The 26,759-nt window shown below is 39.5% G+C and overlaps 1 protein-coding gene across 4 annotated transcripts; it reads left to right on the top strand.

Annotated features, from left to right (window-relative positions):
- The first annotated feature begins 112 nt into the window (after positions 1–112).
- Positions 113–26,759, top strand: PDCD10 (programmed cell death 10). 4 transcript variants are annotated; one of them, XM_075004466.1, is made up of 9 exons: positions 113–209; positions 9,724–9,846; positions 12,326–12,379; positions 17,829–17,946; positions 19,766–19,892; positions 23,194–23,272; positions 23,763–23,845; positions 24,047–24,079; positions 26,070–26,759. In XM_075004466.1, exons 2-9 carry the CDS (start codon positions 9,751–9,753, stop codon positions 26,149–26,151), a joined length of 672 nt encoding a protein of 223 aa, XP_074860567.1. In that variant the 5' UTR covers positions 113–209; positions 9,724–9,750; the 3' UTR covers positions 26,152–26,759. The 4 variants fall into 4 exon arrangements, with proteins under 4 accessions (XP_074860567.1, XP_074860564.1, XP_074860568.1 ...); XM_075004463.1 differs by having other exon boundaries at positions 114–209; positions 9,632–9,846; XM_075004465.1 differs by lacking the exon at positions 113–209 and adding an exon at positions 569–735 and having other exon boundaries at positions 9,632–9,846.

The raw sequence follows: 26,759 nt of genomic DNA, 5'->3' as shown, positions 1-26,759 counted from the left end.
TCCCATTCTCCCGCCCCTCGGGCCCGCGCGTTGCCTTGTGGGAGATGTAGTCCAAAGCAAGGCACTACAAGTCCCAGGCGGCTGCGGGTTGGTTCCGGACAACGCCTGGTGTGGGGTAACAGCAGCGGACGCTTCCTTCTCGGCTAGCACTTCCGGCGCGGTAGAGGAGCCCACTCGAGAGCATTAAAGTCCCCGAGGGGTGGGGGGAGGTAAGGTACCGGGCCCCATTTGTCGGAGGAGGGGTGGAAGGGGCGTTCGGCGCTCACCGGCCGGGCAGGGCCACTAGTGTGTTTGCGTGGGGCCTGGTGATTCCGTCGCGACTACGCTGCTGTAGGGTTGTAGGACGTCTTGGAGAATCCGGGCCTTGGCTAAGAGCCTCGCGCAGGGGGCCTGGGGGTGTCCGGTGGGGAAGGAGCGGTGTGGGTGTGGGGGGCCTGGCAGTTCGGGCGACGCAGTGGAGCAGGCGCTGGTAATGCCCCAGAAGGAGGAGGGGGTCTGGGGTCCCAGGGCTGTGGTGGGTGAGCAGCTCCCCACCCCGGCAAACGGCAGCCAGGCAGGTGTAGAGCCAGAGCCGAGCCCGGGCAGGCTGTCCTCGGACCTGTGCCCCCTCCCCGACCGCAGGCTGAGGCTTTCAAACGGCTGGTGACCCTGGATGGCTGTTTCCCACCCTCATCCCCTTTCTGAGATCCTTTCCAGGGGGCCCTACTGTTGGATGTAGCAGTTCCTGAAGGGCAAGTGAGTCACCCTCCCTCGCTGGTGAAGATCTTGGCTCGATGCATCTCTTGTGTGCTCTTGGCATGTGGTGTTTTTGTTTTTTTTTTAAAGGGGGCTTGGGTTTGCTTTACCAGTTCAGATTTTATAAAATATTTTCAAGATGTAATTGTGGGAGTCATTCCTAGTTTCCCTTTCATAGTCTTTTAACACCTACCTAGTAGCTGAGTGAGTGAGAAGCAGAAAGTGAAAGTGACCTGTTTGTTCTCCGAGTTGAATAAATTGCAAAAAGTAAACAGCATAAATGCTGACTTGCCTTTTTAGTTTCATAATGGAAGAGGATCTTGAGGAGAAATCAAAACAAGAGTTTGTAACCTTACAGTATCCCTTTAAACATCACCTCTGATTTGCAGTGCTCGTTGACTTCCTCTCTACCCAGCGTGGGTAAAAATCTTTTTTTTTTTTAATTTAAATCAGATTTTTATTATGAAAAATACTAAATTGATCATTTAAAATAAATTACAATTAAATCTCATCACACGCATGCTACACATACACTTAGTCTCATAAAAATGACTTAAGGGTTCTGGTCTATACAGCTTACCTACTAGCTTTTGCTTTTGGAAAGTTCTGGTCTTTCAAATTCGGTTTCTCAGCAAACTGAAAAAGGGATCTTGGAATTATAGTGGAAACATCCACGCAGTGTGGAGCAGCAGTCAGTAAAGCAAATAGGATGTTAGGAATAATTAAAAAAGGGATAGAAAATAAGATAAAGAAATCTTACTTCCCCTTTATAAAACTATGGTATGCCCACATCTTGAGTACTGCGTGCAAATGTGGTCTCCTCACCTCGAACAGGATATACTGGCATTAGAAAAGGTTCAGAAAAGGGCAACTAAAATGATTAAGGGTTTGGAACAGGTCCCGTATGAGGAGAGGCTAGAGAGACTGGGACTTTTCAGTCTAGAAAAGAGGAGACTGAGGGGCGATATGATAGAGGTATATAAAATCATGAATGGCATGGAGAAAGTGAATACAGAAAAGTTATTTACTTGTTCCCATAATATAAGAACTAGAGAACACCAAATGAAATTAATGGGTAGCAGGTTCAAAACTAATAAAAGAGAGTTTTTCTTCACACAGCGCACAGTCAACCTGTGGAACTCCTTACCAGAGGACACTGTGAAGGCCAGGACTCTAACAGAGTTTAAAAAGAGCTCGATAAATGTTTGGAGGTTAGGTCCATAGATGGTTATTAGCAAGGGGTAAGGTGTGGTGCCTAGCCTTTTGTCGAAGGCGGGAGATGGATGGCAGGAGACAAATCACTTGATCGTTGTTTTCGGTTCAGCTCCTCTGGGGCACCTGGCATTGGCTACTGTTGGCAGACAGGATCCTGGGCTAGATGGACCTTTGGTCTGACCCAGTATGGCCGTTCTTATGTTCTTAACACGTGCAAAGAAGAACACTAGCTGTACAGGATTATTTTTTTGTTCTATGCTTATGTGGTGGTGGACCTTGGCTAAGCAAGACAGAGAAGTTAGTTAAGACATTTTCTTAAAGACAGAGAGAAAATATATGGGAAAGGACTGAGGCAGTTTAGACTTAATCTACACTGTGGCAGAAAAATCAACCCATTCAGGTTTGGTCTTCTGACCTCTGATTTTTGTACACAAGTACAATCAAGCTCTCGGGTCAAATTCAATTCCTGTCCTCCTTGCAAGAGGCAAGAAATAAAGAAGGTCAAAGAGAGAAATGCTTCTGTCAACCTTCCTCTGTTAAGACAGACATGTGGGCAGAGTGTAGATATGTTGATTCTTTGCTATGCAGTAGGTGTAGCTAAAATTGCATATCTGCAGTCGATTTCCACATCTAGTATAGACATAGCAATAGAAAGGAGCAGTGGAGTGAAAGAAAAAGGGAAGACATTATTTAGCCCGCACACACAGGTTCCTATATTCTCCCACATTTTTGCCACAGAACAGCTGTCATGGCTTCTGGCCATAAGCGAAACCCTAGCTGAGAATATTCTGTAGACATATTTGTTCCCTAGGTAAAAAAGGAAAATGTGTCAAGTGTAAGGAGTGCAAGACGGTGGTGCAGAGCCTAGTTTCAAGAATGAAACATCATAAGGAAAACTGCTTATTGGGAGAAAATGGTGTGGCTGAAGATGTGGCTATAACTGGTTGCAAACTGAATTGTTTTTTATTAATCAGTTGACAATGAGTCATTCTTCAAGACTCTCTATACCTTTTTCTGTAAATGTGGTTTGACAAGTAAATTCTCAGCTGTTTGCTGTGTTGGATGTTGCTGGAATAAAAGGTTAGCTCAGCTAAGCCTTATGGTTTGTTTTAATTTGTTAACTAGGGTTAGACTGTATCGCCCAAGACTATAGTACAGAAAGCTGCATAAGAAATCTAGAGGTGATGCTATTTTCTTATTTCATATTACATAATGCATGCCCCTTATTTTGGAATATCCTGGCCACAGCCCATAATAGTGAACGATGGCATAAGTCTATTCCCTATTCAGCATAACTCAGCTTTTGCTAGAACCCCATTCTATACTTCTGTTTCTCAAAAACCAAATGCCAGTGAGTTCAGTGGGGCTTACTTCAAAATTAAGTGCACTGTAAGAATAGTGGGTGTTTGCTTTTTTAGTAACTTGGTTTAAATCAATCTACCTTGCATCCTCCAGGCTAACAGTATCTGGGCCAATCTGTCTTGCTTCAGTATCCCAGGAAATAAGTTCACCTGAAGAAGGGCTCTGTGTGGCTGAAAAAGTTTCTCGCCAACAGAAATTGGTCCAGTAGAAGATACCCAACTTGTCTTCACATCACAATGTCATTTTAATTGGTAGTTTGTGGTATTATTGAGGATCATTTTATGTACAGTTTTCTAAAATATGATTCATTTTAATTTACCTTTAAGTCCTTGAGACTACGTAGGGGTAGACAACTTCATAGAGAAACTGCATACTGCCATATTCTCTCTGTTAGTTGCTTTGATTGCATTGCATCCATGCTGATGATTTGTTGCTCAACTAAGTAGTAGTTGTCATCTGTAGTAATTTGTTTAGATTAGTAATCATTTTAATTTGACCAGGTACAGAAATTGGAGCCCAACATCAGATGGCCTATCTTTATCTCTCCCTTACACAAGAAAGCCATTTCTAACACCTCTGCCTTTGACTGTCTGAGTTGCTCTTCTCAGGTTGGAGTTCACCATTTCAGAATAATGCATTTATTGAGATTGGAGTGCATTGCAAAACTGATGAGATTCAGAACAGTTTTAGTGAAGTGGATTTTCTGGTTTGGGTTTCAGTGACAGATTTTTATGTTTGATATATATGGTTTGCACCATTTAAATGGTGGCAGTCAGCCAAATTCACAACAGTGAAGTGTACCTAATTTCCAATATGCAATTGCATTTTAATCACAATTAAACACAATTATAAATGCTTGCTTACATTTTCTATATAAATATAACATTTTGGAGACATGTCTCCATGATAATGGCTGTAATGATTTAAACCAACTGTTTTTAATGGTTATGCCATACACCTATAACTTTATTGGAATAGCTTATTGCCCTACCGTTTCTTAAGTGTAACCTCTGTTTATGTGGAGCTTTGTTTTTGGAAAGCTTTTGCACAAGCTAATTTTGAAACTTTTTAATGGGGTATTTCACTTTCTGATAAGATTCCTTTTGTCCCCTGATAAGTGAAACTCCCTGGTGTGTGAGGCAGGGGAGGCCAGAACCTATCCAAATTAGTGCATATTCTTTTTTAATTTTGTTTTTGCCCATTTATATTGTAACTAAAACTTTTTGCCAGTGCTTAATTTTTCTTGATATCTTCATAGTTACAATGCCATTCAGTGTTCCAGTGAATTTAACATTTGCTCTACCTATATTAAATTGATCTAATCAGGACAAATGCTACCATTATTCTCTAGTTGAGTTTAGGCCAGTGACAATCAAGATGCTGGGAATTCATTGTTCCTTGGCCTAACCTTTTTTGAATCATCCCCCCTCCCACCCACAGAAAGTGAGGAAGAACTTGCTTGCAATTATTAGTGCTTCCTATAGTGAGAGTAGGATGTTGGTTTCTCTGAGGAAAATGTTGTGTAGCCTCTCACAAAAAAATGACACTGGACATTAGACATCAGATAATGATTTAGCAGATTGCCAATTTGCTTTTCTGGAAAATATAGGGAACATTGCAGTGAGACAGTTCTGAGTATCTACATGTCTCAAATCATCTTGACCTGAAACTGCACTGGTGGTATTGAGACCTTCTGTTGGTGACTGATGGAGACTGCACTGCATTCTAATTAATCCATGCTCCTTTTTGATAGAGTTGATGGGATATAGCTTCATTTTTATTCTGACTATATATATTCTGTCATATAGCTTATTTTTTTCTGAATTTTTCTAAAAAGTTATGTCAGACTGTTGCCTTTCCATACCCATGAGTGCTTTCATAAAGCATTCCACAGAGCACTAATCTGTCTTTCCACCTGGGGAAGAGTATTGATTAGATGTATGGTACATGTTGTTTTCTGTGTGCTGATGAGTTCTGTTGATTAGCTTAATGTTTGGGGCATGGATAAAAATTAGCTGCTGAAATTTTAGTCAGGATAAGACAAAAACAGTGCTGGTAATTTGAAGGGAATGGTCAAAGACAATTCAAAAACTATTATGTCTCATTGAGAATTGTTGTATTTTGTGGGTAGATCATGCAAATTGAAGTTGATAGATACTTGACAAATGAGTGACAATGTTTAGGAAAACATTTTGTCCTATCTTTTCTAAGCTATGAGTTGGACCATTTTGTTAGGATCTGGACCATGCTGCTGCAGTCCATGCCTTTGTCGTTTTAGAGTTTTGATGTACAGGGAGCTACTTTTTTAAGGTGCACTAAAAACTATCAACTGTTAGAGGAGGCAGCAACCAGAATCTTAATTGATATATCATGTAACATGTTGCATACAACAGTGCTTTGTGAGATGCAATGAGTTTTTCTTGGTTTTCAGGTATAGTTTAAGATAAAGGTTAGTTCTTTGGCGCTCCTGTATAAGAGGAAGCAAGAGCTGGAATGGACCTTTTTTATGAGGGACTGTCAGCTTTGGAGCATGCCTTCTTTATCTCCCTTCCCTTTAACCTTAAGTCTGAAAAACCTGACTTTGTTCATCCTGAAGACATGCTGTAATGCCTGTCTAGTTAGCTAGGATTTTTGGATGAGATCAGCACAATAAAGACAGCTATTTGAAACTATATTTTTGAGGCTGGATTTTTGTTGTTTGTAGGTTGTTTCCTGGTTTTGGAGTAAGGATAATCAACTGATTTTATTTGTGATTGAGTTGTGTATTTAATTATTTGCAAATTCACCTGCAGATTAGAATAGGTAAGTTCATATAGGTGTTGGGAAGCAATCTTCCAAGTTCTATAAACTCAAACAAAAATGAACCTGACCTGTCTTGGAAATCTAGAATTTTCATGAGCTTTGTTTGTAATTGAGTTGAGCACAAAAGGATGTGAAACCTTAACACATCCCTCTTATTTCTATTAAGAGTCATAGAGTACTACTACCACTACATACAAGACAATGTGCTGTCTGGTAACTCCTGCCACAGGGTTTTTCAAACTTCATTGCAGTATGATACCCCCGCCCCTTTTGAAAATAGAAAGTACTACATGACCTCAGGAGCTGACACCAAGTCTGAGCCTTTGAAAGCCCCACTGCCCTGGGTGGCAGAGCAAAAGCCTGAGCTGCACCACTTTCTGCAGCGGGAAAGCCCAATAGCTTCAGTCCCAAGCAGGGGGCCTGCAACCTGAGTCTTGCTGTCCTGCTGAGACATGCCAGCCCTGACCGACCCCATTAAAATGGGATCCCAACCCCTGGTTTGAGAACTGCTGGGCTGCTGTGCTAGTTTAGATATTCACCATTCCTTCAGCTCAACTTTCTTGTATGGGTCACAGATGATATTAATGCATTAACAGGTGTGTTGTGAACAAGACACGAGAAGTCATTCTTCCGCTCTACTCTGCGCTGGTTAGGCCTCAGCTGGAGTATTGTGTCCAGTTCTGGACACAGCAGTTCAAAAAAGATGTGGAGAAACTAGAGAGGGTCCAGAAGAGAGCGACAAGAATGATTAAAGGTCTAGAGAATGTGACCTATGAAAAAAGGTTGAAAGAATTGGGCTTGTTTAGTTTGGAAAAGAGAAGACTGAGGGGAGACATGATAGTGGTTTTCAGGTATCTAAAAGGGAGTCATAAGGAGGAAGGAGAAAACTTGTTCTTGGCCTCTGAGGATAGAACAAGAGGCAGCGAGCTTAAGCTGCAGCAAGGGAGGTTTAGGTTGGCCATTAGGAAAAAGTTCCTAACTGTCAGGGCAGTCAAACAGTGGAATAAATTGCCAAGGGAGGTTGTGGAATCTCCATTGCTGGAGATATTTAAGAACAGGTTAGATAGATGTCTGTCAGGGATGGTTTAGATAGTACTTGGTCCTGCCATTGGGGTGTTCTGTGATTCTATGAATCTAATCTTTTGTGTACAGTTGACTTGCTAAACTTCTTCCACCACTGCCATGCTCACATACAGTCTCTGCTGTAGTTGAGATCTGGTCCATTAACAGCTTTAAAAGTTAGAATCAAGTATATGAACTGACAGCAGAAGCAGACTGTCAATAGGACTGGAATACAGGCTGGAATGCAGACTGTTTAATCCTTGGAGTTGCAGATGTCTGGAGTCTTTGTACTGTTTTCACTTGCAGCTTTGGTGTCTGGAAACTGCACTATATGTATCCTGTTCATCCTCTAATATGTGTTGAGGAGCTCTTTCTTTTGATTGTAATTGAGGTCCACCATGACCACATAAGTACTCGGCTACAGAGCTTCTGCTGCACCTTAAGCCTGAACAAATGCTTTGTATGTGCCAAAAAGCCAGTGATAAACTGGTTTAAATGCATACTGCCGGTCAGCCTTCCTTGTGTCTGCCTTTTCCCTCTGATCCGTCACTAAGGCCCTGTATACATTACAGAGTTTTGTTGCTCATAGCTGTGTTGTTCGGGGTGTGGAGAAAAAACCCTCATCTCCTCGCCTTCATGGTTTCGTTGTCCAAGTCCCTGATGTAGACAAGCTGTGCTGACAGAGATTCAGCACCTTTTAAAATACCCTGACCCCCCGCTCCACCCAAAAAAAGAGGTAGTTCTTTAATGTTGATGATCTTGAATTAATAAGATTTTTATAACACAAGGTATGCAAAGTTAGGTGATAAAAGCAGACATACAGTGATTCTGTAATGAATAGGATTTGAGAATCTGACTATGAAACTGTAGTTGAGTTTCCAGTTGTAATCTTAAGATACACGTGCAATTTATAGAACTTGGTTAAATCAACATCATATTCTTAAAATGTTAACATGCAGCCCAAATTGGAATTGGATTATCATGGGCTTTGATTAAAATGGGATTTTGAAAAAACAGAATATAAAACAAAGGGACAGATGAGTAAGAAAAAGACTTGTCTGTTGACCTGTCATAACACAGAGTTAATTCTCTTATGCATTTTAAAACTCCCTGATATTTGTTATGGATATGATGTTTGATTAAAACACCCTGCCGTAGATAAATGCTGATAGTGGAGTAATATGCCATAGGTATTTATCTCTATCACATTGATTTCACGTGAACCAGACGAAGTAGAGGTGTGAGTGTTTTTCTGTAAATATGGTGCTCATATGTAGATCTATTCAAGCTAAATGGGTTGGTAGCATGGAGAACTAACTACAAGATTCAGTTACTGGAACAACTGTTCTCCATTGAGCTAACATAGTTGTTGACAAAACCTGGGCAGGAAAAAGACAAAGTTTCTGTCTATTTAAAGGCTGATATATTATCAAGAACTGAGCTAGTAGGAAAAAGCCTGCAATGATGATTGTATTGTGTAATTGGTGATTATTAGGATTCTACTGAAGACCATGAAACTAGATATGTGGGTGTATAGATTAAAATTTGATTGCATGTTTTTACTGCTATTATTTTATTGCCATTTCAGGTCTGAACTATGTACTGTATCACTTTAAAACTGTGGTGTTCAATATGTTTGCCACTGCCACATGTGGCAAACTGGACACTGCAGCGTGGCAGTTCTGTCTCTGGAGCTGCATGTGGCTTTTGGAGCCTTTAAATACAGCTTCTCCTCGAGCCGCATGTGGGGAGTGCCATCCACCTGCTCCACCTGCATGCCTCACCATTTGGTGGGAGAACCCATGAGAGCGGTGGCAGCCCTGGCAGCTCTGGTGGGTCACCAGCGTTGATCTAGCAAAGGGGAGAATGAGGGTGCTTGGCTCTGGGGAAAGGAGAGGGCATTCATTTAGGGAAGGAGGGGGCTAGGAGTGCCTGGCTCTGTGGGAGGGCATTTATTATAAGCATGTAGGGGGCTGTGGCGAATATGGAAGACTGACAACCACAAGTGTGGTGATCTTTGAATTCCTATTGGACACCACTGCTTTAAAAGTACGTGTTTGACATATGAGAATTACAATATCAATAGAAATATTATGTTTCTATTCACTGGTGATGATGAGAGTTTCCAATGTGAAACCTATAAGGGAAAAATCAGTTCTTTCTCCTTTTTAATACTACTTTTTTCCAAGAAAATTTCAGTAGCCTTTCCAGTAATGTCTGCCTTATTTGTGGCAGGGGTGAAATCTGGTGTGGGCTACTGAGACTTAAATTTTTGGAACTTGAGAAGTAGAAATCCCATTCACAAAGGAATTCTTTTCTTATGCACATAACTTTTTTTCTTTCCGATATATAGTACTAGGTATGCTACTTGAAAACTTTCATAGTAACTTTTTTCATCTGGAAAATGTGACAGGAGTTCAGAATTTTATAATATGTATTTTCCCCTCCCTTCTAGGGCAATTTATTTTTCAAGTCCTTTAAGTATTCTTGCACAACGAGGAAAAAGAAGAAACACTTCAGTGAATGAGGAGTCTTTTGCTTTTATAGCATTTTCCTTGTGACGTGGATGTTTGAATGAGGATGACAATGGAAGAGATGAAGAATGAAGCAGAGACCACTTCTATGGTTTCCATGCCACTCTATGCAGTTATGTATCCTGTGTTTAATGAGGTATGCTGTATTTTTCCTGTTCATTGTATAATACTTTGTTCTGACACCTGAAACCAAAAGGCAAATGGCACACTAACACATGTCCATCTGTTGTATATTATTTTTGTATTTCTTTACCCTCAGTACTCTTGAAAACCATCAACAAGCCTTAAACTAATCTTGAACAATTCAAGTTTTGTTTTGTTTTTTTGTTTTGAATGTTTTTCCTTAACTTTACAGGAGCAGACTTCTTTTTTCCCCCACCTCGCTTCAGTTTTAGAAGCAATGGAAGAGTTTGATGCAGACCGTCCCTGCAAAGTAAAACCTACATTAGAGACTTTTACTGGGGAAACTCTTTCAATGCCTCATTTTGTGATTTTTGGAAGTAAATTTTAACAGCAAAATGTAACTTTTAAATTTTAAAGAAAATGATTGTGCGGTGGTAGAAGTCTATGCCTTTAGTGGGATTGGAAATACAGCTGAGCAATTAAATGATTGCTATTTATAAGATTAGATTTTTTTAAAATATGTTCAAATGGAAGTAACCTGAACTAGCATTAATCGTTTTAATCAGTGATCACTACTGTCACTGATCTTTTAACCAGATCAGTTCATTAAATCTGAGTGTAAAATGGATGAACAGCCACGTTCCTGTAAGATCAGACTAGAAACAGAGGATAATTCATAGACCGCTTCAGTTGTTTCATATTCATGATGTGCCTTGAGATCATCCTGTTAACTGTAAAGATTATCTATGTATGTTGTGTAGTTGGGGAAAATTAACTCATCCAAAAATGTTGTAAAATGAGTGCTGAATTATCAGTCACACATACATTCTGGTTAGTCTTTAACTAGGCAAACTATTAAACAGCATTTGCTAAAGTTAAAAACATTTTACTTTTGCAGAACGTGAAAAATTCCATCCAAGAGCTTTATGGGAATTGGCCAAGGAATTTTTTGAATCATTAATGTTGTCTTTGTTTTTTTCGTTGTTTTTTTTTAAAAAAAAAAACACCATTATTGTATCCTTCTTTTATTCCACATCTCTGGAACTTCCCTTAATTCATAACACTATTTTAAAAAGGGGAAATAGAATGCCTGCTTAACTAGGTCAGTTAGGCTCGCATTGATTCCTGACTGAATCTTGGGAATGCTGATATTGGAGAATCCAGTAAAGAAATAGAGTAGGGTTAAAAATAATAATGCCAATCAGCTTGGTTTTATGAAAAAAGGAGGTCTTGCTGGATGAATAGTATTTATTGGGGTGATTGCAAATTGGGTTGATGATAGACTTTCCCTTTTTTGTCTTAGCATCATGGCTATGTCTACACTAGCTCCAGAGCTTCGAAAGGGCATGATAATGAACCTAATCAAAAGATGCTAATCATGCGCTGCCATGAATCTGCAGCACCTCCTTAGCATAATGGCAGCCACGGCACTTTGAAAGTGCTGCTTTCAATTGTGTGTGCGGCTCGTCTACATGGGGTCCTTTTCAAAAGGACCCTGAACACTTTGAAATCCCCTTATTCCTAATCCTAGCTTCCTGGAAACATCCAGCATATCCCTACAGCTCCTGGGGGAAGGAATACCAGGGATTCTACCCCTGCAACAAGTTCTGTCTCTGCAGCTCCTGTTTCCAGAAATGGGAACTTCAGAGCAGAGCACTTGGTTGTGGGGGCATGGTCAGAGGATGTCCTCTGGCCTTTCCTCCTCCTAAGAGCTGCAGAGAGAGAATTTTCTTTGGCATAGTTTGCCCTAGATGATTAAGTATTATGCATATTCCTGCTAATACATGATACACTTTGAAGTTGTCATGCCCATGCTGAATTGTGTCAAATGATCCTTTGTGATTGTTCACAACTCAGAATTAATTTTTTTGTACTTCAGGTTTCCTAAAACAGCAATATGGGTTAACATTATTTTGTTTCAATAACAATATGTAATTCAGTTTTACTGATATGAAATAGCTCATTTGTCTTCCCATTCTGGACTGGATTCAGCTAAGGTGACTTCTTAGAGGTTGGCAGGAAACTTGCTTTATACAAAGTGAATATTGTATTTTTCTAAAAGCCCAAATCAAACATTTTAGGTCGTAATTTTAATCTAAAATGCAACTTTCTGTGCTGTAAAATTTAAGCTAATTCTGAGTTGAGACATCTGGGTTATGCCGGCAAATACTGAAAGCAGTTTAGACTTGTTCCCATGGCTCTGCATTTTGGTCAGATCCTTTCTGTCTTTTGGGTCAAATTCTAGCTTTTGGAGGACACAGTAGAGAATCAACACTCCTGTCTTATCCATTAGCATGGCAGCTTTTAAAGCTTAGTTTGGAACAATAGTGAGCAAAATCAGTGGTAGGTTTTCAAGTATCTGTCTCTCAAATGAGACCACCCACTGAGTGCTTCTTGTTTATGTCCTTTTCCATTATGAATTAGAAGGCTCTACTGATGTTTCTTTTTCTGATGAAATTCATGTTACAAATAATTCTAAACTTTCATTACAGCTAGAGCGAGTAAATCTATCTGCAGCTCAGACCCTGAGAGCAGCTTTTATTAAGGTAAGAAGCTAATGAATTACTAAAAGTTTTATGTCTCAATCAAAAACATTATTCACAGATGTTTGAAGCACAGTTTAAAATGTTGGTTTTTTTTTTTTTTTTTCAGCTTTATTGCTGTCTGTGTTGTTTTGTTTTAGATGCTGTATTTGGTAAAATTCAAGTATCCTACATGAAAAATATCCAGCTTCCACTTCTTTGGAAAGACTAATGGTTTTCTTTTTGGATTGGGCTGTATCAAACTTGTGTGATTTTTAAAAGCTTGTATTATAGCATATTGGACTCCGGGGCAGGTGGGATTATTTTATGTAATTGCTCCATGTGCCAATATTACGCATCTCCGATTGATAGTAAAAAGTCAAGTATTTTACATGACATTTACAGCAGATGAGTAGGTTCTGAACATCTAGTCATTGCTTAAGAGAGACCAGTTTCCCCTCCAGTAAATCATTTCAGTGGAAATTCTGCAAGGAGCCTCTTAAGTTGCCTCCTTTTGTTTGTGAGGCTCTGTTCTGCCCTACAGCTCCATCCCTTTCCCTTCCTCCAATGACAGGAGGTAATGTGGCTGAAGGCTAGTTAATTTTACTGTTATGTTTGGATTATATGTATGCAGTCTTGCCTGAAATGTAACATAAACCCTTAACACAAATTCCTTCTGCATCAGAGGTTTATGCAGTGCTGTATCTGTCTGCACTGCACACTAAGCCTGGCTCTGAGTCAAGCCCCACTTTCTGCCCATATACAAATCCATCTGACTTGTCATGAGGCGCTCAGGCAATATCTTACAATCTTAGTAATAGGTGGGTCAGAACCTGTTGTGACGTTGGCCCAAACCTTGTCATTTTTATCGTGAGTGTTTACTACTCAAGTATGTGAAGTGCGGAAATGACGTGTAACAAGTTTTTTGAGATCTACCTCTTGCTATTATAAAGCATGGTCTTGGCAATAGTGAGTCCAGAAGCCCATATCCCACAGATCCGAGCATAGTGTACATTGTACATAAGCCTATGAAATTTATAACAGAACTCCGAGTCCAGGAATGATTTTCAGGTGTATATACAGATGGCTTAATTAGCTATGTTAATGTTTAACCAGTTAACTTGTACACCTCACCCTTAACAAATGAGCTTTACTGGTTATGGTTAAGCTGTATACAGGGACTGGAGCAGCCACCCTGGGGGCAGAGGGCTGGAGTGACCTCAGCTGCCCCTCCCTCTGTTCCAGCCACTCTACCTGTTTAATTGGTTAACTGGTTAAACCTAGCACTAAACCAATTAACTCATTAAATGGGATTTTACATCTCTAGGTCTAATCTGGGCTATTCTGGTGGGTGCAAAGAAGTCTTGAGTTACAGAAGCCTCCCTTAAGCTGTCAAGGAGAGGGCAGAGTAAAGATATGCGCCCTAATTTTACATACTTGAAATATCTCATTGGTCTCCTAGTACAGTCTGGATTCAGCTGAGGTGATGTCCTTAAAAGGTAACTTTATGGCTGTCGCCTGCTGTGCTGTGAATGGAGTAAGCTTGTCCCAGCTGTATTATGGGGCTTGGAGGCCCTTTTTTGCGTCCTCCAGCCCTTTTCTGTGGCATGAAGGGGTGAGGTTTTCACTAGCACTGTATAGTTCCTTATAAATTAAAGCTTGATGTTTTCTTTATATGTCTCCCATGACAAAAGAAAATATCCCATGTATTTTTTTACCAAAAACTGACTTTTTAAAATTTTACATTGCTACTCAGTGTTTCATGCTGATTGATAAGAGAGAGATTCACATTAAACTGTTTCTGAGGGCAGGGGGAGAGTGGAGAATGGGATTTTCCTTGATCAGCTAAAAATTGTGTGTTTAATAGTTGCTTTTATCCTTCTGCATTTCCTCAGATTTAAAAAAGTCTTTGCCTTCTGCATGGATTTTGTGCAGCTAATACAAGAAACAAAAATCCAAAGATCCATTGAACATAAGTACCTTAAAGGTCCTTGAATTTTTTCCTTGTGCTTCTGCAATAAGAAAGCTAGGGATACTTTTTTGAAAAATAAATTGTATTGTAAATGTTTATTGTAGATGGCAATAAATATTTTAAAATAAAAATGTATTGACTTTCCCATAAAAATACTTGGTGCGGTGCATCGGAGTGCCAGAGCATGTACTCCAATCTACTTCAGCTTTTTAAAATTCATTACCTTCTTGAAATTCCAACTCTGCAGTTGGACTTGGTCTTAAATGATTTAATCAAACTATTAATGCACAAGCATAATTAAATTGATTAGAATTGGGCACATTTCCATAGCTATATACAACAAACTAGGTGTTAGTGTCTCCTGAATGTAAATTAAGATTGTTTCTGGTGTCGTCATATCATGCTGAAGTATAAGAGGAACTGTTAGTGAGTCATCACTTGCATCTCAAGCACCTTTTGCCTAGATAGATTATAAATAGTACTGGATTTCTTCTCTGAAACACTCTTTAGTGACCTGAAAACTCATTTTTATCAATGAGACAACTCTTATTTCAATAAAGTTTTCATTATTGCCTTGGTTTGGCTTATTAAAATTCAGCTGCTCTCTGGCTAAGTCTGTAGATGTATTTTGGAATGCCATTCTGGAATTTCTTGATTAACAAAGTGTGTATATGAGGGGGAAAATTGCCATGACTAGTAGAAGCATTAAAGTACACACGCTTTTGGGCAGAGCCTTTTTGTCTTTTTCTATGAAGAACTGCATATGTTTGTGCTAAATAAAGCCATTGCAGTTAGCAATCAGATTGTGTATGGATAGAAGCTGAGGAGGGTCTTGAAACAGAGCCTGGGCTTAATATGCAGTGTAGACATATCTATACAAGTGTAGTCATTGGTAGAATACCACTGCTATTGCTTGTTAGCAGCAAGTATATCATGAAAGTACTACCTCAAAATACAGCTAAATTGAGAGATACTTCACTTGATATAGAGCTTAGAGTGTGCTCTGCTGTACAGAAGGCCTTTCCCCATATCTTGTCAATGGCAATGTGATAGAAAATGCTATCGTGAAAGTAGTAGCATTTGATAAGTATTTGATTTATTTCTAGAAATTTAATTCATACTCTGAGTCATTCTGTTCAGGATTTTTACTTCAGAGTCCTAGCTCTTTAAAGCACAACTAGGAGTTGACTGTCTTCACAGTTCTCTGATCCTGTGGGTAGCAGTACTCGAGTGTAAAAGCTGCCCTCCAGATTTTAATTTTTTTCTTCACTGTGTTGGAGGAGGAGCTCCTTAGAGGACACTGGCCTTGATCTGGTCATTTTCCCAGCTTTTTATGGAATCCCGGCAATGTCTTATTGGCTATCTGCCTGCAGTAACTCTGACTTTCACTCAGGTCTGATACAGAAGCTGTCTTTTTCAAACCTTTTCACTAGGTTATTAAATAAGTTGATAGCAGGAGTCACTAGTTCAATGCCTGGCGTTTTTTAACATTCTAGCATGCAACCTCATAGCTACTTTAGCATTCTCTACTAAATTTTATATGCTCCCACTGTCAGCATTGTATTCTGTTAGCATTTGAATCTAGATGCACTGGCATCAAATTTATTAGACATCTCAATGCCTTTTCAGTACCTATCTCAGCACTTGTTCTCTCTATATTGGTTCAGTGCTTTGCTGAAAGCTCTTAGAGGCACAGCATATTGCTGCTGCTTTTTCCTTTAAGAAAGGCCGTCTGAGAAAGTTGTGGGTTCCCACCTTGTCAGTGCATAGCAGACTAATGTCAAAAAGCTAGTGAGTATGTTTGTACTTACTTCCTGTAAGTGAGCCCTCATATGAAGGGTGGCTACACCTGTCTGTGGATGTCACATAAAACTCTGAAGAAACAGAGGGAGTCCCTTCAAGCTCTCTTTAGAGGTATTCTCTAAGATTCCTGTGAGTCCAATACTGAGACTGGTTCAGAATGCCTTAAAGAATAAAACCCTGAAATCTAAAGTCCATGCCAGTCCGAGCTACATTGACTGGCAATATTGATGCAGACTTTGCTTCTTGAAAAATCTGTTAGGGTACCTTCAATGCCAGAGTGCTCTGTCTCCCCAGCAAATCTGAGGATTACAACTGGACTCAATAAGCCCAACAAACAAAACAACAAAAACTTATCTGGAACCCATAAGATGTGGAAGTAAAAAAGTAAAGAAGTAAAAGATCTTGCAAGGTGATTGAGAGAAACAGAATTACAGATACTTTTTTGAGTTCCAATTAAATCCAGTTTGGTATATGGGTACACAACTCTTAACAGATTCTGGAATAGAGTGTTGGACAGGCACAGACATTTCCACTTACACGTACTGCAGTGAAACACACTATTGAGAATCAAATGCGACACAACTGGAATAAAATCACACAGTAGACGTCTCCTATACACAAAATGCAAAATAAGAAGAGGAAGTCATCAGTGAAAGTGAATGGAAAAATTGGTAGATGGACAAAAAATTAAATCCATATGTATGACAGGAAAATGAGTTGACGTCTATAAAAGAGTAATACATGTATAGGCTGCTGGTATGAGAATGGAGTTCAAAATAAAACTGATATTTAACCATGTAGGGAAAAAGTATTGATTACACAAGTAAAATCAGAATTAACATCTCGTGTTTACAAAAACAGTTTAGTGTAAAACATCTTCATTGTTTTACCATTTTAAGGGGTTCTGCTTTGTGTATGTTTCGTTTCTTAGAACTGCTTTTGTAAGATGTTTGATAATTTTGAAAATGTTAAACAAAAATATGAATCCAAAATCTCAAAATATGTTGGCGGGTGAACTATTGTATGAGAACCAAGAGGTGGGAATTGTTTTTGTTTTGTGCAATTACATGAATATTTAAATTGGAGGATTCTTGAATTTTTAAATAACATCTTTGTAAAGACAGATATTGTAATTGTAGGTAGAAGGGACTAAAACATGGAAAATAAATAAAATAGGAGGCGCAATAGCTATGTATGAAGTGAGTTATTGGATTATGCAGATCTTTGGTAGCACTTGCACAGACTGTCATCTTAAACATTTGAAATTTGAAAAGCTATGAAAATAATAGTGATATGTTAGACTTGAGAACAAATTGAAAATCACTGTCTGTGTAACTTGGCAAAATAAGATTGAGAGGGATTAAATATAAATGAAATGTTCTCTCACCTATGTCAATGTAATTTTAATATTTTTAATTTTTATTCAGAGGATAAAACTAGATAAAGGAGGGAGAATGAGATATGCATCAATACTTTACATAGAAATGGGGGGGAAATGGCTACTTGGCAGTTCAAGAAACAAGGATGTGATTGTGGGAAAATGCTTTAAAAGTGGTTTGCCATTACAAGCCTATTCATCTTTTTTAGTTACTTATAATTTAATCTTGTATGTGTAGTGTGTCCCAATGAAATCTACATTGCTTTAAAATGTCACTCAAGTCCTAAATATTTCTCATCAAAATGGTCTTTATAATATAGGCTGAAAAAGAAAATCCAGGACTCACACAAGACATCATTATGAAAATTCTGGAGAAAAAAAGTGTACAAGTGAATTTTACGGAGTCTCTTCTGCGTATGGCCGCAGATGATGTAGAAGGTATTTATTGACTCTGGGGAGAGGAGGTGACAATTACATTTAAATCTATGTTCTTTAAAAATTGACTTAAGCTTACCTTTTGCTGCTGTTTTTCAGAGAGAAATATTAAATCTGAAAATTAGCATAGAAAATTTGTCCGTTTTCTTTTACAGGACAGGGTTGTTTTTGTCATTGGAAGTACAGGTGATGCCTATAATTCCTGCTGTAATGAATCCCTGTAACGCATCCACAACCGCCCAGCCCTTGGCCCAGGGTGGGTGGTGCACACAGAGGGTTTAGAACACCAGCCCGTACTCAGTTCGGGGCGGTCAGCAGTTCACTGCCACAATACCATACAGGCCCAGCCCTCAGTCTAGGGCGGGGCAACAGTTTTCAATAGCAAAATAGTAGGGACAGCCGGCCCAGCCCTCAGTTCAGGGCGGGGCAGCCATTTGCAGTTGCAATACAGTACCAGCCCTCAGTCCAGGGCAGGCCGCAGTTCACAACAGTAATCCAATTCCGGCCCAGCCCTCAGTCCAGGGCGGGCAGCAGTTCACAAGGGGTTAGCCCAAGCTCAGCCCTCAGTTTGGGGTGGGGCAACAGCACAAGCATTTAAGCACAGGCCCAGCCCTCAGTTTGGGGTGGGGCACCAGCACAAGGGGTTAGCACAGGCCCAGCGCAGGCTGGCCCTGTCAAGGAGCGGGGTAGGGGGTTGCAGGCCCTCCCACTCCACTGCGACCCGGCCCGGGGCCCTGGGGTCGCTCACATGCGACCACGGCATTGGGGATCCAGGCCGCAACACACTGCCATGGGTTCAGGAGCGTCGTTCCCCGGGCCACTTCCTACCTCTCCCTCCGCTGGCCGAAGGTCCCAGTCCATCTGGTCGGGGGGTCCCTCTAGGTCGGTCTCTTCCCGGTCATCCACCTTCGGGGGCTCCGGCCAATCGCTCATCTCAATGTCATTCGGGTAGTCCGGCGGCGGTAGCACAGGGAACCCGAGGCGATCCTGGACCCGTGGGCTGTAGGGATCTGCTGGGATGCTGGGGCAGACCGCTTCTGGGGCTTCTTCCAAGGCGGGGGCTCTTTGCCGGCGTGAAGGTCCTGGCAGGTCTGGGAAGTCCGGGTAGTCTCCCTGGGGCATCCGGATCCGGGGTTGTTCGGAGCTGCTGCGGGCTTGCTCCCCTGGCCTGGCCGGGCGGCGACAAGCCCTCTGCCCTTGGGGCCGGGGAGCTTGTGCAGGCACGTCCTCCCTGCCCGGAGACCTGGGCTTTAATGGGTCCTGAGCCCTGCCCTTGGCTCTTCTAACCCTGGGCCCCGCCCTCTGAGGGGCGGGGCTCTGGCCTTCTGGCTCCGGACCCACCCACCAGGGCCTCTGCGCATCCTCCTTGGCCTCTGAGTTGGCAGAGGGCCATACCAACTCACTACAATCCCCAATGGGTATATAAAACAAAACAAAAAAACAAACAAAAAAGACTGCTTCCGTATTGCAAAATCCCTTTTGTAATGGCACTTCTGGTGATAGGAGTAATGGACTCAGTAATTTATATTTATTGTACTCTATAATTATAAAAGCATTTGCCTCTGGAGTGAAAATGATATAAAATTGTAGAATGCACAGTGCATGTTCATTCTGTATAACATGCAATCTGTCTTTTCTCCACAAGTCCACATTAGCACAGTGCAGTCATTCCATTCAATGGCTATTCCCTGGATTGTCTCTTTAAAAAATGAATATAACTTTGAAATACTGATGGAATTTTATGAATATCCATGTCCACATTGCCACTGGAAATATACCTGAAAGGAAGTAATAGATTCTTTTCATATTTTTTGCCTATCAGAGTATATGATTGAAAGGCCGGAGCCTGAATTCCAAGATCTAAATGAAAAAGCACGAGCACTTAAACAGATTCTCAGTAAGATTCCCGATGAGATCAATGATAGAGTGAGATTTCTTCAGACAATCAAGTAAGTGCTGCATTCTGTATTTATCTGCAAAGCAAGCTGGAAGCATTGAGTGGGGTATTAAGATATTGTGTGTGTGTGAGTGATGTGATATGGTACTTTTTAGTGCCCCTTGAACTTTTGGCAGCACTGTGCACCTTTAAAGAAATAGACCAGCATATTCAGAGAGCATGACTGGTGCCTAGCTCTGTCTGTTGCCAACTTTAAGCAGGACTTGGGGAGCAAACATTGCATCACTGCATAACGTGTAGAAAAAGCACATGGGCACTGAGAGATATTGTACTACATTTTGCTTTCTGCATTTGTTTTGTAGCTAACTAGGATGTTAATTGTCATGATAATGAAAAATCAAACTGTAATAATCTTCTGTAGTAAAAATAGTTCTGTTTCAAAGTATGGTACTCCACTTGAACATAGACACACTAGTAAAATATAAATAACAGTTCTAATAGATGGGACAAATTGATGTATTGCAATTTCACGTGTCTAGTAATGTTGTGACATTGATTTGTTCTGTGGTCTTAGGCAAGTTACTTATCTGTTGTGTAGATAAGTTAATGTCTGTGAAATACAACCGTAAGACTATCTGCTAATAGTTGTTAGCTTAGCATCAGATGATCTTGTTTGATTGTGGTTAAATCTATAGTTTTATATGATAACCCCAGTATAATGTTAGTTAACTTGTACACTGCGGATATGGCTACATTAGAAGCATCTGTCAACAGACTTTCCTCTTGGAAGAGATTTTTCCAATAATATAATATAAAAAAATAAATATAAGGAGAGACACATCTTATAGAACTGAGGAAGGGACCTTGGGAGGTCATTGAGTCCAGTCCCCTGGCCTCTTGGCAGCACCAAGCACCATCCCTGACTGATTGATTGATTGATTTATTTATTTATTTTTAACTCTATTTGCCACAGAGCCCTAAATAGTCTCCTCAAGGATGGAACACATAGCCCTGGGTTTAACAGGCCAATACTCAAACCACTGAGCTGTTCCTCCCCCGTCGGCCATACACTAAAGCTGATCGAAAGGGCAATCCACTCTCTTGACAGAGCGGCTAGACCGCCTGGCCCGTCTCTTGACACAACAGCCAACCAGAAGCACTGCAGACAGGGCTGTCCAGTGTACTGAAAGTCTCTCAACAAAGGGCCTTCCGGAGTTTCCACACAGCTTTTTTGTCAAGAGAATCTGTCAACAAAGATGCTCTTCCTCATCTGGGAGAGGCAGAAGGTTGTCGGTGGAAGTGCTGAATTTTGTCAACAGACTGTCGACAAAACATATTTTGTGTGTGCAGGTGCAGTGAGTTTTGTTGAAAAAACTTGCTAGTATAGCCATAGCCAGTATTTTTTGATAGTGTACTTTTGGGTTATCCTAATGGGGATTTTGAATTGAAGAATACTGGCTGATGGATCTCATTGGTGGAAAAAAGCAGTCATGTAGCACTTGAAAGATTAACAAAATAACTCAGTAGGTGATGAGCTTTTGTGTGGCAGACCCACTTCAGATCTAGAAATAGATTTTAGAGGGGTTTGTGTAATGCATAAAGTGTGGATCTTAACTAAATTTATTAGTTTTGAGGCTTTTCATGCATATAATTCTTTATAGCCCAGTGAGTGTCCGCACCGTGGCTATCACCACCTTATACAACTTACTATTGTGTGTAGTGGATACTGATGGGTGAAGGGGTAAAATTTTCTCAATGCTCATTGGCTTATGCATGCCCATTTTCTTTTTCTTTCTTTTTTTTTAATGCTGCTATTTTCAAGTTCTTTTGAACGGTGCTTACTGAAAACTAGTAAACAGCTTTTGGCTTTTATATTAACAAATGCTTAATTTCTGCTTCGACTACATATGTGGGGTTTGATTTGTTTTTTCTAAGTGGTTGTCTTAGTATGGCAGCCTTCGCTTTTAGATCTTGAAATTTCGATAAAAGAGTTGAGGAAGTGTCTTCGCTTTTTTTTTTTTTTTTTTAAGGGCATGGAGAGATTTGTTTGTCCCAACAATACAGCAAGCTCAGGTTTCCTTGAAATTTACAAGCTAGGGGAACTGTTATATAACTGAAAACTGTTGTTAAACATAAAACAAAAAAGGTCATACAAACCTCATATCCATGCAAAAACTTAAACTGGATTTATCTGGCTATTTTCAATTAACTTTGTATTCATTGTTTTGTGCTGATATATTGATACAAAGTGTCAGCAATTTCTCAAGGAAATTGTAGCACTCTGCATTCTGCTCAGTGACTAGGTAATGGAAATGTAAACCTCTTGAAATGCATTTTTAATTTTGGTAAGATAGTGATGTTCTATATGAAGTGCACAATTTTTATAAAATTGTTCGCTATTGTAGAGATATAAGATGAAGTGACACAACATAGCAACTAGTCTGTACTGCCGATGCTTAGCCCACCAAGGATATGTCTACACAGCAAAGTTTTATTTTGGAATAATGGCCGCTATTCCAAAATAACTTTGCAAACATCTACATAGCAAATCCGGTATTTGGAAATAATTTTGAAGTAGCAAATGGCTTATTTTGAGCTATGTAAACCTCATTCTGTGAAGCCCCTATTTCAAAATAAATATTTCAGAATAGTGGCTGTATAGATTGGGAATAAGGGCTGTTTTGAAATAGGAGGCCTCCAGCCCTATCCATGTGAGTGCTCTGTTTAGAAATATGAGTGTTATTTCAATATGCATTTATGTGTATTTGTGCTGTTTTGAAATAATCTGTTCTGGAAGAGATTTTCCAGAATAGGTTATTCAGAAATAATGTGGCTGTGTAGACATTACCCATCACCTCTCTTGAGCTGTTGTTGTTGGGGTTTTGTTTTTTTTTTTAAAATTGACTTTAAATCCTCTACACATGAGTCATGTGTGGTTTAGTGGCATTAAATTTCTTTGAAAGGGACTTTATGTGAACATTTTCTGCCAGGCAGGTTTGTGATCTGGGTGGGGTGTTTTGGGTGTAACTGATGGGAGCTGATGGGAATAAGGGGACTTCGAAGTAGGCGGGGTCCTTTCGAAAAGGAGCCCCGTCGGGATGAGACGTGCGGCGGCGAGGTGCGTCAATTTTGAAGTGCCGCGGCCGCCCACATGCTAATGAAGCGCTGAATATGCATTTCAGTGCTTCATTAGTAAACTTCGAAATGGCCATTTGCGTGGCCATTTCGAAGTTTGGGGCTAGTGTAGACGTAGCCTTGGTATCTTAAGTGTAAGGTGTGTGTTGTCCACAAAGTGATTGAAAATCAACGTTCAATTAGTCTAATGTTAACATTATCTTTTTGTTATCAAATAGGGACATCGCCAGTGCAATAAAAGAACTTCTTGACACAGTAAATAATGTCTTCAAGAAATATCAGTACCAGAACCGGAGGGTATGTGCATTAAAGATTTGAATATGCTACTGTTAAAACGAAGTATGAAAGATCTTTACTTGGACTGTAAGGGTGACTGGTGTTCATTTAGCTAGTCAATTACAGGTCAGATGTGTACATAAAAGGAAAACCAAAGAACTGGAACGAAGTCAGATCTTTCACTAAGGCCATATACATTTTTCTGTCTTTTTACTTCCAGTATGCATGGCTTTTTAATATAAATAAATGTTAGTGTTGCATCATTTAAAATATTGTAAAGGTTTCATATTTTGGAAATGTCTGACAAGAATATTAAATTCTGTTATCACTACCCTTTCCGTTTTTAAATGTTTTCAATTCTGGGATCTGAATATTTTTAATTAAATCACTATTTATTTATTTATTACTCCTTAGTCCTTTGTAGCTTCTTACTAATCAGTTGTGGTTAGTATTTTGTTCTGTAATAGTAATGAATGAGATTTTATTTAATTGTGGTTTTGTATATTTTTAGGCACTTGAGCACCAAAAGAAAGAGTTTGTAAAATACTCCAAAAGTTTCAGTGATACTCTGAAAACCTATTTTAAAGATGGAAAGTGAGTATGCTTTTTGAATGCAACTTCAAAAAGTTTTTTCCTTTTTATGTGGTGTAAAATTACTTGGCTTCATGTGGCTGTGGCATTTGTCTATCTTCATTTCTTTGTGTCTGTAAAAGGAGAATAAACCCATGAATACTTAAAAATCCTGACAAAGTAATCAGGTGTGTAATTTTGAATATTGTGATTCACTTCCTGTAGTCTATGTAGCTATGAGAACAGGACAATAGTAAGGTAAGCCAACTAAAAATCTGCACATATGTTAAATGTTAATAACATTGGTTTGTGAATGGCAGTTTGAATTTAGTGTCTACATTTTAATGTGCTTTTTTAATTTTTCATTGGGGCGGGGGGGAAAGGCAGTTCATCAAGGTTCATGCCTTTTTGTGTTTTGGAATCCAGTCTTCCCATTGTATTTCACAGTCTTACTGTTATGTAAGAAGAGCTGATTTCATAGTCAAATGTATCCCAGGCACACACAATCTGCAGTCTACCGATACTGATTGTCTCCATGCAGGAGACATGGCTTTCATTTTCTGTTCTATTATGTCAACAAGAGCTGAGAGCATTGCGGAAACATTGCAGTATTATATGAGGAAAATTGTCCTTAAACCACCAGTGACCACCTCTCCTGCTTCCTTTGAAGTCTGTGGTAGAACTGCCATATGATGATGCAGGGCCCTGATAGTTTTATGTTCAGAAAATTTCCTTCATACTGCAATATTGCAATATATTTTTCAGATAATGTTTGTGTCACTTAAATGTTGCCAGCAAACTGATAGAAGAAGAGAAATTTTGATCAAGGGCATAGATGCAAACATCTGTTGATCAGGTCTCATAAATATATTGAGATGTCCCATTACACCCATGCATACAAGTGCATGGAATCTTAAATATTCATTCAGCATCCACAATAAGTTTTATGCCAGAGTTGAAAGATTATAATTGTGGTAAACAGGTACTTGAGGAGAGAATCGCTCTTGATAGTCCAATGTGGTTACAGGGCGTCTTTGTCTTTTGAGTCAGATGCTAAGAATGGTAATGATAGACCTGGGGGGGAGGGTCCATCACCAGCCTGTGGTGATGGTGACTGCGGTACGGGTCCTTGAAGTTTTGAGGGTTAAAAGTGGTGGTTCTGAATAGTAGGATTCTTAAGTCTGTTCTAAGAATGTGAAGAATGCCAGCACCCTGTAGAAATAGCAAACTTCCTGTAATAATCAGACATGAGTCAGGAGTTACAAATAAGATGCAGCAATCTGCCAGTGATTTTACTTCATCATTGAAGGGGTCTTTTAGAATAGAGAGTATGGCATAATATGCATGGTGCAATACATCTGAACGTGACAGGTTTACACAGGTGATGATAAAGGTAGATTAATGTGGGAAACTGGAAACCTGGAATGATGATGATTAGCAAAAGCTGCCAGACCAAACATGAACACACACACTAATTTATGCTTCTGTGCTGCCTTTTATCTGATAATCCTAAAGCATGACAGAGCCAGTGTTAGGATTTGGGGAGTATGAAAAATTCTGCACAAGATCCCGTCTGAGACTTGAATTACTGACTCTGTTGGGATGCAAGAAGTACTAAAACATGCATAAAACTGGTCATGACCCAAAGCAAGGCTTTTGAAAGGCACCAGAAAAAAGTGCAAATAAAATGATGGCAGTCTGGTAATTAGGGAGGCAAAAAATCCAATTGGTTTTGAACTCATCCTTGGTCTTTAACTTAAAGATAACTGAGCAATGCTGAAGCAATACACAGTATGGGAGCCCTGTTGTCTGTACAGTGTCAAATGTAGTCAACATCCATTCCTGTTAACTTCAGCTGGACTTACGAAGTGCTCACCACTTCTGAAAATAAGACCTTTAATAACCACTGTTTGACTTTCATCTGTCTAGTTTTGGGTTTTTAAACTAAATTTAAAGGATCAAAATGTATCAAAATGTTACCATTAATTGCTAATGTTCTTTGCATGAGTAAAGCATGCAAGACTGTGATATTTGATCAACAGCCGTAAATTGAGTGGAGGCTGCTATGCTGAAAAACATTTGAATGTGCTTCACTGTGATGTTTTGGTAAGCCAGGATGCATGTACAGTTATCCAGATTTAATACTAAAATTTATTGCACAAACTATTTTTATAGCAGTCCATATTTGTCTGAAACTGCCTTGGTATTGAAATATTTTTTCTTTCTTCCTTTTTCTCTTTTATCACAGGGCAATAAATGTGTTCATAAGTGCCAACCGACTAATTCATCAAACCAACTTGATACTCCAAACCTTCAAAACTGTGGCCTGAAAACTGTATATGTTGAGTTGTACTTTTCAATGGTGGATAGGATACCTTTATATGTACATTTTAAAGTTTTGACTGTATAAATTATCAGTCCCTCCTGAAGGGACCTACTGCAGGTTTTCGAATGGGATTATTGCCATCTTACACCATATTTTTGTAAAATGTAGCTTAATCATAATCTCACAATGAAGATTTTGCATCACTCTTTGCTATTATCATTCTTTTCAGAATTATAAGCCAAAAGAATTTACGCCTTAATGTGTCATTATGTAACATTCCTTATAAGAATTGTAAATATTTGGTGTTCTATTTCTGACGTTTTAACTTGAAAGCGAAAAACTGCAAAACTATGTATTTAACGATATTGGTGGCAAATATTCAATAAATAGTTTACATCTGTTAGTTTTTGTTTCTGTGAAAAACAATTGCTAACCTGATTTCCCTGTAACTGAAGAATATACACAAGACGCAAGAAGTAGGAGTAATTTAAAATCACACCATTTAAAAGGAGCTTTCCTGTTTTTTCTATGTCTGAGAGAACTTTTTAACAACTGACCATAGATTTTAAACTTTGCGTAAATTATTAAAGTCCACTTTTATTAAATAACAAA

This window comes from Carettochelys insculpta, chromosome 10 (assembly GCF_033958435.1).
Source record: "Carettochelys insculpta isolate YL-2023 chromosome 10, ASM3395843v1, whole genome shotgun sequence".
Classification (NCBI taxonomy): domain Eukaryota; kingdom Metazoa; phylum Chordata; order Testudines; family Carettochelyidae; genus Carettochelys; species Carettochelys insculpta.
The sequence above is the reverse complement of the archived record's forward strand: the minus strand, read 5'-3'. Positions and strand labels throughout refer to the sequence as shown.

What these genes read in the sequence shown, in the direction of transcription:
- PDCD10 (XM_075004466.1), top strand. Translation starts at nt 9,751, where the DNA reads ATGAGGATGACAATGGAAGAGATGAAGAATGAAGCAGAGACCACTTCT. An exon ending in ATCAGTACCAGAACCGGAGG is followed by an intron (nt 23,273 to 23,762) that starts GTATGTGCATTA and finishes GTATATTTTTAG; the next exon opens with GCACTTGAGCACCAAAAGAA. An exon ending in ACCTATTTTAAAGATGGAAA is followed by an intron (nt 23,846 to 24,046) that starts GTGAGTATGCTT and finishes CACTTCCTGTAG; the next exon opens with TCTATGTAGCTATGAGAACA.